This window comes from Salmo salar, chromosome 10 (genome assembly GCF_965601325.2).
Source record: "Salmo salar chromosome 10, fSalSal1, whole genome shotgun sequence".
NCBI classification, from domain to species: domain Eukaryota; kingdom Metazoa; phylum Chordata; class Actinopteri; order Salmoniformes; family Salmonidae; genus Salmo; species Salmo salar.
The window spans coordinates 23,551,477-23,568,633 of record NC_138300.1 but is presented as its reverse complement, the minus strand read 5'-3'; the positions used below and the strand labels follow the sequence as shown (position 1 = coordinate 23,568,633).

The following is a 17,157-nucleotide window of genomic DNA, read 5'->3' as shown; positions in this document are numbered from 1 at the left end:
CACATGGAAATCAGATATTCCTGTAAGTATTTTGGAAAAAGAACAAAACAAATAATCATGAGTATTGGGGGCATATGCAGAAATAAAAACTTTTCTTTGCCAGAAAAAAATGCATTTCACATAGGCAATCCTTCCTTCTTGATCATTGCCTTGGTCTAATATATGAAACTTGAGATTACGGCGAAACACAATAATTACCCCTTTTGTTTTATTATTAGCAGAAGAAAAGGCAGTCACCTTGGAAGTTGTTTTTTATTTTGCTTATATCATCCTTCCATATGAGTTTCCTGGAGCATGGCAATATCTACTCCTTTCCTATTTATAATAATATCAAAACAACTATTATGCTTTTTATTTATTTAATTTATGCCCTGTAAATTCCAAGAAAGCATAGATAGCTTAACCATTAAATTTGGAAAATACATTGTTGCAAAATTAGTGAGTACAATCCCCTTTAAAAGTAAATAAACTCAGCAACAACAAAAAAGTCACTGTCAACTGCATTTATTTTCAGCAAACTTAACATGTGGAAATATTTGTATGAACATAAGATTCAACAACTGAGACATAAACTGAACAAGTTCCACAGACGTGTGAATAACAGAAATGGAATAATGTGTCCCTGAACAAAGGGGGGGGTCAAAATCAAAAGTAACAGTCAGCATCTGTGGCCACCAGCTGCATTAAGTACTGCAGTGCATCTCCTCATAGACTGCACCAGATTTGCCAGTTCTTGCTGTGAGATGTTACCCCACTCTTCCACCAAGGCACCTGCAAGTTCCCGGACATTTCTGGGGGGAATGGCCCTAGCCTTCACCCTCCGATCCAACAGGTCCCAGACGTGCTCAATGGGATTGAGATCCGGGCTCTTTGCTGGTCATGGCAGAACACTGACATTCCTGTCTTGCAGGATGTCACACACAGAACGAGCAGTATGGCTGGTGGCATTGTCATGCTGGAGGGTCATGTCAGGATGAGCCCGCAGGAAGGGTACCACATGAGGGAGGAGGATGTCTTCCCTGTAATGCACAGCGTTGACATTGTTTGCAATGACAACAAGCTCAGTCCGATGCAGTGCCTTAGGCCGTTGTGCCACTCGGGAGGCCCCGTGTATTGAGTTTTAATAATTTAATAACTCAACAAAATTGACACTAACTGATCAGTGTACCTTTACCTGTTACTTCTGTGAACTTTAATTATCCTCCCTCCTCATGAGGGAGAGAAATTAGAAAATATCTTAAAGATATGTGGGTTTTTGGTAACGGAATTACAACGCACAAGTCAATATTTCTTACATGCTGACCAGACCGCACACGCGTGTGCATCTGCCATCACGCACGTGTTGATTTTGTCCACCCACACCAGACGCAATCAGGACACGCAAGTTTAAATATCAAAACAAACTCAAAAAAGCATGAAACATTTATGGCAAATGAGCTAGCTAGCTTGCTGTTGCTAGCTAATTTGTCCTGGGATCTAAACATTGGGTTGTTATTTTAGCTGAAATGCACAAGGTCCTCTACTCCAACAATTAATCCAGATAAAACAGTCAACAGAGTTCATTTCTAGGAATCTTTCCTCCTTCAGGCTGTATTTGGGACAAAGCATTCACTAAACCTCAACAAAATCTTGTAAGAAATCATGTGGAAATTGAGCAAGTTGAGGTGACTAAAACTACTTGGAGTAACCCTGGATTGTAAACTGTCATGGTGAAAACACGTTGATACAACAGTAGCTAAAATGGGGAGAAGTCTGTCCATAATATAGCGCCACTCTGCCTTTTTAACAACACTATCAACAAGGCAGGTCCTACAGGCTCTAGTTTTGTCGCACCTGAACTACTATTCAGTTGTGTGGTCAGGTGCCACAAACAGAGACCTCGGGAAATTACAATTGGCTCAGAACAGGGCAGCACGGCTGGCCCTTAAATGTACACGGAGTATTAGCATTAATAATCCTTCTAACCCCCCCCCTTAAAAGATTTAGATGCACTATTGTAAAGTGGTTGTTCCAATGGATATTATAAGGTGAATGCACCAATTTGTAAGTCGCTCTGGATAAGAGCGTCTGCTAAATGACTAAAATGTAAAAATGTAAATGTATAATATGCATGTAAATCTCTCATGGCTCAAAGTGGAGGACAGATTAACTTCATCACTACTTATTTTTGTAAGAAGTGTTGACATGCTGAATGCACCGAGGTGTCTGTTTAAACTACTAGCGCCGCACTCTACACACATACACATGGATTTTGTATTGTAGATATGTGATAGAGTGACCTAAGGGAACACACTTAATGTGTTGTGAAAAGTGTTATGAAATGTAATGTAATATTTTAAATTGTATATACCTGCCTTAATGTTGCTAGACCCAAGGAAGAATAGCTACAGCCTTGGCTAATGTGGATCCTTAATAAATACAAATATGCACTGCAGATAGGCCTATGTCACGCAAAAGCCTCACAAGTAGATATATTTATAAACCTTTTATGGATAGGCTACTTGGCTAAAGAATGGCCAGGATAAGAAGGACACCGGACACAATGCTGTTGAACCAGCTTTCGTTATAGTAGGGTAAGAGTAGCCTATAAGGATTAGACCCACCCGTTGTATAATTGACAATAATGGAATTGTCTTTTTGAAACATTTCTTGCACATAACTGGTAGGTTCCTACGAAAATGTTAGGTAATAACTTCAGAACGCGCTCTAAAGTTGTCTTTACGTTTGTTGTTAGCTGGGTGGATAACCTTTCTATTTTACGTCAATTGGTACTTCATCAGCCCAAAACTCAAATCAATATGCTATCGAGACACATACATAGGTCTGGCTTGTGTAGACTATAGAATCGTTTCTATGTTCAAGCGCAGTGTGAAATTGATGCACTGTAGCTACTGTAGGCTACTTACCTACTGCCACGCACATCACGTCCACCAAGACATACATCTTCTTTTTTCTCAAATCCATCATTTTCTTCTATTGATAGAGGCTGCCAGTTGATCAGACACGTGTTTGGAAACTTAGTTTACGAGTGTTGCCATTGAGTCCGCAGAGTAAAACGTATGCAGCCAACCTGTATTGCGAGTTCTTCCGGATTGTAAGATATTTTCTTACCTGTCCACAGATGTTGACACCTATGTGTGCAATTTTTAATTGCGAAAAATGTCTTCCAGACTCAGACTCTAGTCATCTTAATCGGCGACAGTGTTAAATTCTTACCCTCATATTTTGGTTGTAATGACAGGCTTGAAAAATAAACCTTCGTTTTTACAGTAGTTGAGGCGTCCTACAAACCAACAACCCTCCACGCCACAGATCCCTCCTTCCCACTTCCTTGCAGTTTTTTACTCCCACAATCTGACGTCGAATAGTAGGCCTACATTATCTGCTCCAAATTTGAATGTAATAATTGACACTGACAGCAATAATAAAAGAAAGCTGAGCAGAAGTCTGTATTGTAGTTAATTTGAGTAGCCTACAGTGGACAGCAGCTGATTTGTGTATGGCGGATGTACTTCACTGTACTGTGTATTGATTGATAAATTAGCCATACAACTTTGGGGAAATGTAATAGTATTTCCATAGATCAGTGTAAACTTACTGGGAATTTGGGGGAAACCCATGGTACTACATTCATGTTGACACGTGTGATAAATAATGTTTTATATCTTAATTAGAGTTGTTATATGATATTGTCTTGAGGGCATTCAAGGCAAGTAATAATTTATCACTCCAAACATGGCAATAACAATATCTTATATTCAATCATGACATAACCAAAATCTATCGACTCTAGCCAGTAGGCTACAGACCTCAGCGGCCACCCCGTTAGAGCTCGGCGATATGGATATTACGATAAATTGCCTGAATTGATGCAATAACAATAAATAGGACGATAAGTTTATAACAATGTGCCCCCCGGATTTATTTATTTATTATCCTTTAAACTACTCCTACTAGGTTGATGGTTTTAGCCATCAATTGTGCCATCATCCATATTAGCAAACTTGTTTCATTTCAAACATTTCTCTAGTATAGGCTACTTAACGTAAAGAACGATATCAGCAAAATGCCTGCGATAAGTGATCGGTATGGTCGGGTGGATCGTTTAATCGTCCCAGCTCTACACCCCATGCCTAGATTCCCTGTCCTGGGTCAATATTGCTTACTTGAATAACATGTGCATAGATTTCTATACAGTGCCTGACCCTTAATTCAGTAGGCTGTACAGTATTTAAAAACATGCTATCCTCAACAACAACAAAAAAAGCCCCAGGGATGCTGACTCACACGACTGGAGTTGGCCGGTTGACGTTGGGTAGTAAAAACGAAATTGGGTGTAAATGTGACATTTAGTTGTGGGCATTAATCAAAGCGGGGTGGACCCACGGTGAGTAATGGGCTCAGTATGTGGAAACATTAATACTCTGCGAAACAGGACAAAACTTACAATCTTACAAAAGCAAAATTACTTTTACAAATCCTGCTGGGACTGTATAATTAACATTACCAAGCAAAAGCAGGACTCCAAGGAGCTGGGATAATTGAAGGATTTCTGTTTCTTCATTAGGACTAGACTGGGGCTAGGCTTATGTTCTAGCCTGGCATGACACCCTTCTCGCCTCTCTTATAACACAGGAGTAGCTAAATACCAGGAGTTAGACATGCATCAGTAGATAAGACGATATTTCAGCATATATTTGTAAAAGTTTATATATATGATTCATATATTTTGAAGTACTTTTCATGTGGCCTTGCACTTTGACTTTGCCAGAAAGCACAGTAAGACGCAATGAAAACCTGAGTGTGTTATAACAGAAACAAACTCAGGAAATCTGATAGAAAAACAAGGACACAAAATACAGTTTCAAAATATAGCAGCCAGGGATCAGACATCCTAAGAAATGGTACTATCACTTATACTGGCATGCAACAATTTCAAAGATTTTACTGAGTTACAGTTCATATAAGGAAATATCAATTGAAATAAATTCATTAGGACCTAATCTATGGATTTCACATGACTGGGCAGGGGTGCAGCCATGGGTGGGCCTTGGAGGGCATAGGCCCACCCACTGGTGAGCCAGACCCACCCAATGGGGAGCCAGGCCCAGCCAATGAGAATTCGTTTTCCCCACAATAGGGCCTTATTTTACTGCTGCTCTTTAATTATTTGTTACTTTTATGCCTTTTTTTGGGGGGGGGGTATTTTTCTTAAAATTGCATTGTTGATTAAGGGCTTGTAAGTAAGCATTTCACTGTAAGGTCTACCTACACCTGTTGTATTCGGCGCATGTGACAAATAAAATCCGATTTATTACACAGACAGAAATACTCCTCAGCCCCCCCCCCTCTTGATATGCAACACCTGTCAGGTGAATGAATTATCTTGTCAAAGGAGACACTCACTAACACCGATGTGCAAAATAATTGAAAGAAATAATAAAAAAAATTCTGATCATGAAACACGGGACCAACCCTTTTTTTACATGTTGCATTTATATTTTTGTTCATTGTGCATTCAAAATCAATAGGTTTCTGCCCCCTACTGGGTGAGTGGGGACAATGGGGCTGTATTTGAAATTATAATAATAACTTTAAACATGTAATATTGGTTAGACTAACAATAGCATTAAAGTGCAACACAGAGTAATCAATGAAAATAATACTTTCACAAAATGAGTCCTACTCTGTGTAGTTTCTTTTGACTTCCAGAGATCTTCAACGAGAGCATTTGTCTACAGATATGTGTAGTGGATCTGTGTTTTTCCATTTTGTAGTGCACAGTCCCATTTTGCTATCTGGCATTCAAAAGTACCTACCCCCTCAGTGAAAAAGACTGTGGTGTATTTAGTCTCGGAGTTCCAGGTTGACAGGCTACTATGTGCGGGGTCAGAGTTTCTGCTTTATCCTGCAGAGAACAGACACTGTTATCAGACTCTCAGACTAAGTGGAGGCCAGTCTGCAGTCTGCTGCTAATCAGCCAAGGAAACATGTGGGTCTGGTAGAATGCAGCAGGCTGATAAGACATGGGGAGAGTTGCACTGCAGGCCATCTAGGCTTCTCTCTCACCTCTGTCTCCAATGTAGGCAGGTCAGCAGTATCAGGACAGTGAGCACAGCAGGATGGTGTCCACTGAATCGATGCCCTCTGGATTGGAACATACAGACACACATATGGATTAACATCCACAAACACATGCACAAGTGCACATAAACACACACATATGGATGAACAACTGTCTACTCCAATGGAGGTAAGTCAATAGAATAGTTCCAACATCTCTGCCTGTCTTAGTCCTCACCTACAGCCGTTGGACCAGCAGGACTCCTTCCATGTGGATCCTGTACAGTCCAGACAAACCACTCAACTGGTACCACAGCCGTAACTACAACCTCAGGATTTCCTCTTCAATCTGGACTAGAGGCTGTAGTTGCAGCTGAAGCCATGCCTCTGCTCCAGAGGAACAGACTCCCACTGCAGGACAACTTCTGCTCAGGTTCTGCACCACTGCCTTTGGGCCAGCAGAGTGGGCTGAAGAGTCAGTGTAAGAGGGTGAGTATAAAGGAATACAATACATCCACATAAAAATGTATTCATTATGGTGACAGCTACTGACAAATCAATGAATGAGCTGAGCTAAAGCCTAGGACATACATTAGGTCTGTGCTGTGTGTGTGTATATTTTACCTCCTTGCCTGGTGTAGGCTTGTCCTACCCAGTCTCTGCACCATACTCAGGCCTCACAGTCTAGCTGTAGCACAGCTCCGGCCACACGCCCTCTGACAACAACAATACTCCCACCCATGTTTAGAATGTCATTCCATGCAACAGCTCATTCTTGTATGTCAAGTCTTTGGGCATACAACACATACTGTAAAAGGTAGGGCCCAGAGTTTTTCCTGATCACATCACCAAATAACGCCTTGGGTGCTGGGAGATCATACCATCAGTAAGACATATGTATCATTTTACATTGCATACACATTGGACACAATACAACTAAAACTATGCAAGTTTCTGGGCATTTGTTCAACTTCATATCAAGATATAGACTCCTGCACAATGCTATCATCTTACTATTTTGCAAAGGTATTGACATCAATGGTCAAATATAGTCAGAGTCTGTACCTGTGGGGGTAGGGTCAGGTGACAGGAAGTGTCGGACACACTCAGGGCATTGCAGTCACCTGTGTGCAGTGCATTCTGGAAACCCTCAGTACAGCAGGACATGTTAAACCACAGGACTGAGCATTTCACCTGACTCTTGGGTGGGGACTGCAAGACACACAAAGACAACAACTCAAATTGAATGTTTATAGAATACGCATGTAGACACTTTAAAATGAAATGGACCTGAGAGAGCAGAGTGACTAGCTCTAGCATAGTGCCACCTCACCTTCCACAGCAAAGTCACTCATCTCATGTCTGCCCCACCTACAGGCTGAACGATACTCCCGGCCAAACTGAACAATCTGGGGAGAAGGGCCTTGGTCAGGGAGGTGACCAAGAACCCGATGGTCACTCTGACAGAGCTCCAGAGTTCCTCTGTGGAGATGGGAGAAGCTTCCAGAAGGACAACCATCTCTGCAGCACTCCACCAATCAGGCCTTTTGGGTAGAGTGACAGCCTGCTTGGAGTTTGCCAAAAGGCACCTAAAGGACTCTCAGACCATGAGAAACAAGATTCTCTGGTCTGATGAAACCAAGATTGAACACTTTAGCCTGAATGCCAAGCGTCAAATCTGGAGGAAACCTATCACCATCCCTGTGGTGAAGCATGGTGGTGGCAGCATCATGCTGTGGGGATGTTTTTCAGCATTAGAGACTGGGAGACTAGTCAGGATCGAGGGAAAGATGAACGGAGCAAAGTACAGAGAGATCCTTGATGAAAACCTGCTCCAGAGTGCTCAGGACCTCAGACTGGGGCAAAGGTTCACCTTCCAACAGGACAACGACCCTAAGCATACAGCCAAGACAACGTAGGAGTGGCTTTGGGACAAGTCTCAATGTCCTTGTGTGGCTCAGCCACACAAGGACATTTCTGGGGAGACCTGAAAATAGCTGTGCAGCGAGGCTCCCCATCCAACCTGGCAGAGCTTGAGAGGATATGCAGAGAAGAATGGGAGAAACTCCCCAAATACAGTTGTGCCAAGCTTGTAGCTCCATACCCAAGAAGACTCGAGGCTGTAATCGCTGCATAAGGTGCTTTAACAAAGTACTGAGTAAAGGGTCTGAGAACTTATGTAAAAAAAATATATTAATTTTTTTTTAAAAAAACACTTTTTGCTTTTTCATTATGGGGTATGGTGTGTAGATTGATGAGGGGGAAAAAACTATTGAATTTGTTTTAGAATAAGGCTTTAACGTAACAAAATGTGGAAAAAGTCAAGGAAGGGGTGTGAATACTTTCTGAAGGCACCGTATATCTACAGCAGGTGTTGGCGTTAAGTTTGTCCGTTTTTTCCTCCATACAGTGCATTCGGAAAGTATTCACACCCCTTCCTTGACTTTTTCCACATTTTGTTGTTTTACAGCATGAATTTTAAATGGATTACATTTAGATGTTGTGCCACTGGCCTACACACAATACCCCATCATGTCAAAGTGGAATTATGAATTTAGAAATGTTTACAAATTAATATAAAATTCAAAACTAAAACTTCTTCAGTCAATAAGTATTCAACCCCTTTGTTATGGCAAGCCTAAATAAGTACAGGAGTAAAGATTGCTTAACAAGTTACATGGATTCACTCTGTGTGCAATAAAAGTGCTTAACATGATTTTTGAACGACTACCTCATCTCTGTATCCCATACATACATTTCTCTGTCAGGTCCCGCAGTCGAGCAGTGAATTTAGAACAGATTCAGCCACAAAAACCAGGGAGGTTTTCCAATGCCACACCTACACTGCCTGCACAATTATTAGGCAAGTGAGTATTCTGATCTTATCATTGTTTCTATTCACATTTTCGAACTCCAAACCATATAAACTTGAATGCTTATTGGATTTAATCATTTTCAGGTGATATGTATTTGTGTAATGAGGGAGGGTGTGGCGAAAGTGAATAACACCTTATATCAATGTGTGCATAATTATTAGGCAGCCTCATTACCTCAGGTAAAATGGGCCAAAAAAGAAATTTAATTGACACTAAAAAAACAAAAATGTAAAATGCCTTTCAGACGGATGCGACACTCTTTAAATAGCTAAACTATTGAGGTGTGACCACCGGACATTCAAACGTTTTGTTGCGAATAGTCAACTGGGATCCAAAAAATGCATGTGGAAGAAAAGGCGCAAATGAACTGCAAAAGACTTGACAAGAATTAAACGTCAAACTACCAGGAACCCATTATCCTCCAGTGCCACCGTATTCCAGAACTGCAACCTACCTGGATTCTTCAGAAGTACAAGGTGTCAAGTGCTCAGAGACATGGCCAAGGTCAAGAAGGCTGAAACAAGATGAATAAGATTCACAAGTTGAAGCGTCAAGATTGGGCAAAGAAATACCTGAAGACAGATTTTTCAAAGGTTTTATGGACAGATGAAATGAAAGTGACTCTTGATGGACCAAATGGATGGGCCCGTGGCTGGATCAGTAATGGACACAGGGCACCACTTTGAGTCGGGTGCCAGCAAGGTGAAGGAGGGGTACTGGTATGGGCTGCTATCATTGAGGATGAGGTAGTTGGACCTTTTCGGGTTGAAGATGGACTGAAACTCAACTCCAAACCTACTGCCAGTTTCTGGAAGATTTTTTCGTCAAACAGTGGTACAGGAAGAAGTCCTCAGCATTCTAGAAGGCCATGATCTTTATGCAGGACAATGCTCCATCACACGTATCCAAGTACTCCACTGCTTGGCTAGCCAGCAAGGGCCTCAAAGATGTCTGAATAACAACCTGGCCCCCTTCCTCACCTGACTTAAATCCTATTGAGAACTTGTGGGCCCTTCTCAAACATGAGATTTACAGTGATGGAAGACAATACACCTTTTTGAACAGCATTTGGGAGGCTGTGGTTGCTGCTTCAGTGAAAATTGATCGTGAACAGATCAAGAAACTGACAGACTCCATGGATGGAAGGCTCATGGCAGTTATTGAAAATAAGGGTGGCTATATTGGTCACTGAATATTTTTTGAGAGGCCAAAAATGTTATATAATTGTCATTTTGCGTTACTTATCTGTTATACTTACTCTAAAAATTGAGAATAAGCAAGTGAGTTGAGAGAAATTATTTTTGTAATTTAGTTTCCTAATAATTGTGCACACATATATTTCCCTGAGAAAGACAAAACTCACTTTTCCTTTGTTAAACATTCAGGTTTGAGGTTCAAAAACATTTTGGATTGACTGAGAGCATTGTGTTTGTTCAACAATAGAATTAATCCAGAGGAATACAATTTGCCTAATTGTGCACGCAGTATATTGGTAGATGGGTAAAAATGAAATCTCAGACATTGAATATCCCTTTGAGCATGGTGAAGGTATTAATTACACTTTGGATGGTGTATCAATACACCCAGTCACTACAAAGATACAGGCGTCCTTTGTAACTAAGTTGCTGGAGAGGAAGGAAACCACTAAGGTATTTCACCAGGAGTCCAATGGTGACTTTATAACAGTTACGAGTTTAATGGCTGTGATAGGAGAAAACTGAGGATGGATCAACAACATTGTAGTTATCCACAATACTAACCTAAATGACAGAGTGAAAAGAAGAAAACCTGTACAGAATAAAAATATTCCAAAACATGCATCTTGTTTGCAATAAGGCACTAAAGTAAAACAGCAAAAAATGTGGCAAAGAAATGAACTTTATGTCCTGAATACAAAGCGTTATGTTTGGGGCAAATTCAACACATCAGAGTACCACTCTTAATATTTTCAAGCATGGTGGTGGCTTCATCACGTTACTGCTATGCTTGTCATTGACAAGGACTATGAAGTATTTTAGGATAAAAAGAAACAGAATAGAGCTAAGCACAGACAAAATCCTAGAGTTAAATCTGGTTCAGTCTGCTTTCCAACAGACACTGGTAGATGCTTACCAAGACAACAATTAATGTTCCTGAGTGGCCTAGTTACAGTTTTGACCTAAATTGCCTTGAAAATCAATGGCAAGACTAGAAAATGGCTGTCTAGCAATGATCAACAACCAACTTGACAGAGCTACAAGAATTTTAAAAATAATAATGTGCAAATATTGTACCATCCAGGTGTGCAAAGCTCTAAGAGACTTACCTAGAAAGACTCACAGATGTAATCGAGGCCAAAGGTGATTCTAACATGTATTGAATCAGGGGTGTGAATACTTACGTAAATTAGATATTTCTGTATTTAATTTTCAATACATTTGCAAACATTACTAAAAACAGGTCTTCACTTTTAATCCCTTTTGAAATGAGTCGAACACAACAAAATGTGGAATAAGTCAAGGGGTATTAATATTTTCTTAAGGCACTGTACATATTATACACATCACACTGTATACATCATATAGTCCTACAGTAACTGACAGATTGGAGATGACAGTGGGCCACACACCTGCTCCTTTGTGCTGTACTGCAGCTAGTAGACCAGAGCACCAGAGGAGATACGGTTCTTGGACACGGAAGCTGGAATTTGTAGTCCACTGCAGCTTCAGGCATCTGGGTCTGCCTTTCACCGCTGACAGACTGGAGCTTGGGAGGACTGGGGTGGGAAGCTTCAATGAGGGGAGAGAGAGAGACCTAAAGATGTAAAGTAAGATTTGTGTTAAACGTGTGTATAGTCTATTGTATTTGACACTGTGTATTACCTGCGTCTATTGTAACGGCTGGAATGGAATAAATGGAGTGGTATCAAACACATCAAACATATGGAAACCACATTTGACTCTGTTCCATTTATTCCATTCCAGCCATTAATGAGCCTGTCGTCCTATAGCTCCTTCCATCCTGTCAGGATGAGCCTGCAGGAAGGGTACCACGAGGGAGGAGGATGTCTTCCTTGTAACGCACAGCGTTGAGATTGTTTGCAATGACAACAAGCTCAGTCCGATGATGCTGTGACACACCGCCCCAGACCATGACGGACCCTCCACCTCCAAATCAATCAGGCATCCAGAGTACAGGCCTCAGTGTAACGCTCATTCCTTCGACAATAAACGCGAATCCGACCATCACCCCTGGTGAGACAAAACCTCGACTCGTCAGCGAAGAGCACTTTTTGCCAGTCGTGTCTGGTCCAGCGACGGTGGGTTTGTGCCCATAGGCGACGTTGTTGCCGGTGATTTCTGGTGAGGATCTGCCTTACAACAGACCTACAAGCCCTCAGTCCAGCCTCTCTCGGCCTATTGTGGACAGTCTGAGCACTGATGGAGGGATTATGCGTTCCCGGTGTAACTTGGGCAGTTGTTGTTGCCATCCTGTACCGCAGGTGTGATGTTCGGATGTACCGATCCTGTGCAGATGTTGTTACACGTGGTCTGCCACTGTGAGGACAATCAGCTGTCCGTCCTGTCTCCCTGTAGCGCTGTCTGAGGCGTCTCACAATACGGACATTGCAATTTATTGACCTGGCCACATCTGCAGTCCTCATGCCTCCTTGCAGCATGCCTAAGGCACGTTCAAACAGATGAGCAGGGACCCTGGGCATCTTTCTTTTGGTGTTTTTCAGAGTCAGTAGAAAGGCCTCTTTAGTGTCCTAAGTTTTCATAACTATGACCTTAATTACATACCGTCTGTAAGCTATTAGTGTCTTAACGACCGTTCCACAGGTGCATATTCATTAATTGTCTATGGTTCATTGAACAAGCATGGGAAACAGTGTTTAAACCCTTTACAATGAAGATCTGTGAAGTCATTTGGATTTTTACGAATTATTGTTGAAAGACAGGGTCCTGAAAAGGGAAGTTTCTTTGAATCATTCTGTGGTGGCACCAGTGCTGGAACATGTCAGTCTGCCTTTGTTTCCCTCATGGTTGGGGAAATACATGTTGAAGTATTTACTGGCCTTTATTTCTAACTAATGCTGTCTATTTTTTATTTAACCTTTATTTATCTAGGCAAGTCAGTTAAGAACCAATTATTATATACAATGACGGCCTACCCCAGCCAAACCCTAAACCCGGACAATGTTGGGACAATTATGCGCCGCCTTATGGGACTCCCAATCACAGCCGGTTGTGATACAGTCTGGAATCAAACCAAGGTCTGTAGTGACACCTCCCCCACTGAGATGCAGCGCTTTAGACCACTGTGCCACTCGGGAGGGGCCTAATATAATCACAAGCAGTTACTTGTGCAGTAGATGTTGTAGTATGTGATGGCATCTTACATGTTGACCTGCAGTGTGTTGCCTGTGTCTGGGGGAGAGCCCTGTCCAGGTGTCCAGTAGCAGGTCACATTGGCCCAGGCCATGAAGACACACTGAGGCTTGCTAGGGCTGAGGGAGAACTCTGCATGGACCAGACGGAAAAGAGAAGATATAGATGATTAAAGGTGTGTAGAAATAATGTGTTATTGCTTGTCATTGGCTGAACAAACCACAGCTCTCCTTTTAGAGAGCTCTCAAGAAATACCAACAAATGATAGCCCTTTCTGATATACTCCCAGATGTTACTGTGCATTCCTTATTAATGTAATTATCTATTTAGTCTATTTCATTTATATATCCAGGAAGTCATGATGAGATTAACTAATCTCTTTTCCAAATCAAATTTTATTGGTCGGCATACACATATTTAACAATGTTATTGTGGGTGTAGCGAAATGCTTGTAACAAAGTTGCTTAGGAGCCAGAAACAGAGTGGCCATGTCTATCAGCGCCATCAAATGAGACCTATATCCTGAAAGGCAACACAAAATCAAGAAACAACATGTGAAAAATAAAACATAAAAAAGCAATACATTACAAAATGATTTTTTTAAAACACAATGAAAATAAACAATCCAAAACAATTGCATTCCTCCACAACCAAGCTCTGAATTAAGGTCCTGAATTCATTTAAAGGGGAAATCTGCAGTTGCTACAGTACATTCATAATATACTGCTCAAAAAATAAAGGGAACACTTAAACAACACATCCTAGATCTGAATTAAAGAAATAATCTTATTAAATACATTTTTCTTTACATAGTTGAATGTGCTGACAACAAAATCACACAAAAATAATCAATGGAAATCCAATTTATCAACCCATGGAGGTCTGGATTTGGAGTCACACTCAAAATTAAAGTGGAAAACCAAACTACAGGCTGATCCAACTTTGATGTAATGTCCTTAAAACAAGTCAAAATGAGGCTCAGTAGTGTGTGTGGCCTCCACGTGCCTGTATGACCTCCCTACAACGCCTGGGCATGCTCCTGATGAGGTGGCGGATGGTCTCCTGAGAGATCTCCCAGACCTGGACTAAAGCATCCGCCAACTCCTGGACAGTCTGTGGTGCAACGTGGCGTTGGTGGATGGAGCGAGACATGATGTCACAGATGTGCTCAATTGGATTCAGGTCTGGGGAACGGGCGGGCCAGTCCATAGCATCAATGCCTTCCTCTTGCAGGAACTGCTGACACACTCCAGCCACATGAGGTCTAGCATTGTCTTGCATTAGGAGGAACCCAGGGCCAACCGCACCAGCATATGGTCTCACAAGGGGTCTGAGGATCTCATCTCGGTACCTAATGGCAGTCAGCCTACCTCTGGCGAGCACATGGAGGGCTGTGCGGTCCCCCAAAGAAATGCCACCCCACACCATGACTGACCCACCGCCAAACCGGTCATGCTGGAGGATGTTGCAGGCAGCAGAACGTTCTCCACGGCGTCTCCAGACTATGTCACGTCTGTCACATGTGCTCAGTGTGAACCTGCTTTCATCTGTGAAGAGCACAGGGCGCCAGTGGCGAATTTGCCAATCTTGGTGTTCTCTGGCAAATGCCAAACGTCCTACACGGTGTTGGGCTGTAAGCACAACCCCCACCTGTGGACGTCGGGCCCTCATACCACCCTCATGGAGTCTGTTTCTGACCATTTGAGCAGACACATGCACATTTGTGGCCTGCTGGAGGTCATTTTGCAGGGCTCTGGCAGTGCTCCTCCTGCTCCTCCTTGCACAAAGGCGGAGGTAGCGGTCCTGCAGCTGGGTTGTTGCCCTCCTACGGCCTCCTCCACGTCTCCTGATGTACTGGCCTGTCTCCTGATAGCGCCTCCATGCTCTGGACACTACGCTGACAGACACAGCAAACCTTCTTGCCTCAGCTCGCATTGATGTGCCATCCTGGATGAGCTGCACTACCTGAGCCACTTGTGTGGGTTGTAGACTCCGTCTCATGCTACCACTAGAGTGAAAGCACCGCCAGCATTCAAAGTGACCAAAACATCAGCCAGGAAGCATAGGAACTGAGAAGTGGTCTGTGGTCACCACCTGCAGAACCACTCCTTTATTGGGGGTGTCTTGCTAATTGCCTATAATCTCCACCTGTTGTCTATTCCATTTGCACAACAGCATGTGAAATGTATTGTCAATCAGTGTTGCTACCTAAGTGGACAGTTTGATTTCACAGAAGTGTGATTGACTTGGAGTTACATTGTGTTGTTTAAGTGTTCCCTTTATTTTTTGGAGCAGTATATATATATATATATATATATAATATATATATATATATATACCAGATGCTTCATCAGAGCCCAAAATATAAACTTGTTTGTTTGTATCGCCTCAAAACATGGTTAAAACTATAATTTGTATTTAATGTATGGTCAATCCTTGTATCCATAGCTCTGTCTGTGAGTCCATGAAACAGACTGCTGTAACCTAGCCTACTTTAGGTTACTGAGGGTCCAGCCTACACTCTGATAAGAAAGAAACCCTGTCAAGTGGACATGTCGAGGTAGCAGCATGCCAAATTCACAACACCTAGTCCATCAAGTATTTTATTTTTACTTTCATAAGAGAAGCAAGACTTGTTCCAACTTCCAATGCCTGTAGACCCACCACTCTAAAAAGTTAGACAAATTCTCACCTGAAGCAGTGCAAATATGAATCCCTACGAAAAGAGCCACTATTACCAGACTCCTGTCGTCCAGCCTGAGTTAAGGTGAATCCCTGTACCTCCAGCACCCTGAGTTAAGGTGAATCCCTGTACCTCCAGCACCCTGAGTTAAGGTGAATCCATGTACCTCCAGCACCCTGAGTTAAGGTGAATCCCTGTACCTCCAGCACCCTGAGTTAAGGTGAATCCCTGTACCTCCAGCACCCTGAGTTAAGGTGAATCCCTGTAACTCCAGCACCCTGAGTCTGCCCATCTGAACCCTCTCATTGGCCTGAGATATGGGTTATAAGAAGCTTGTCTTGCCTGTGTAAACAAATCTCAACACGCCTCATTAGAAAGGGGTCCGCTACCACGGATGGTGTCCTCGGAGTCACACGACACATAAGAGCGTCTGCTAAATGACGTAAATATAAATGTGTAGACAGTATGTAGAGATGTGTGACAGTCCCAAGAACCTTACTAACTTATCCCCCCCCCCCCCACACACAGTTATGACAGTATCCTGTAGTAGCCTCTCAGATCACATTAGAAAAACAATGTATGGCAATTAGTGGATGCCATATCCCTCCCGCATTTCCTAATGAATGGTTATCACTCCTTGCTAGTGTTCACCCGTCAGTCACTTAGTCACTTTCCAAGGAATTAAGAATAATTCCTGAGTTTACCTTTGAGGAAGTAAGCCTGTAATTTCTTGCTCTCTGTTGCATCAGTTCAAATAAACCAGACCCTGATTCAAAATAATGTAATGCAGAAATGTACAGAATATCCAGTTGAATTTGAAGCCTGGTTATACTGTAGGCATAGTGTAAGGCCATTACATGAGTACTGTGGAGATTTGTTTGGGTATGTGTTATTCTGCTACTGGGTTATTCAGTGTGAATTCTGGGTTAACCAAGTTTCTGAATAACTACAGATCTCCACAATGCCGTGGGTTATTCAGCTACTATACTGGCACCACCCAATCACAGGATATGTAAAAACATTTTGGTACAATCTTGGTTAGCCCAGAATTAAAATCTTGCATAATTCGGTCAGATACATAGTCTGTCCACAAGAGATTCAGGTGGGTACAATGTTGTTGGAAATTGAATTAAAGTACAAAACAGATTTGCACACAAGACTAAGA

General features: G+C 42.1%; 1 protein-coding gene and 1 long non-coding RNA gene across 3 annotated transcripts in view; one reads left to right on the top strand and one right to left on the bottom strand.

The window, feature by feature from the left end:
* The window catches only part of lpp2 (Lipid phosphate phosphohydrolase 2), a 31,083-nt gene extending 24,642 nt beyond the window's left edge, over positions 1–6,441 (bottom strand). Inside the window, exons 1-2 of one of the 2 annotated variants that reach the window (XM_082956562.1) lie at positions 6,302–6,441; positions 6,070–6,147 (exon numbers count right to left, since the gene is read on the bottom strand). Coding sequence is in view for 1 of the 2 variants with exons in the window: in NM_001140716.1 (NP_001134188.1) it covers positions 2,907–2,967 (61 nt within the window). In the remaining variant the exon portion in view is untranslated. 2 annotated transcript variants of the gene reach the window in all.
* Positions 6,414–8,779, top strand: LOC145858574 (uncharacterized). The gene is made up of 2 exons (XR_014379004.1): positions 6,414–6,552; positions 7,441–8,779. It is a non-coding gene; the product is annotated as an uncharacterized LOC145858574 (long non-coding RNA).
* The last annotated feature ends 8,378 nt before the right edge of the window (positions 8,780–17,157 follow it).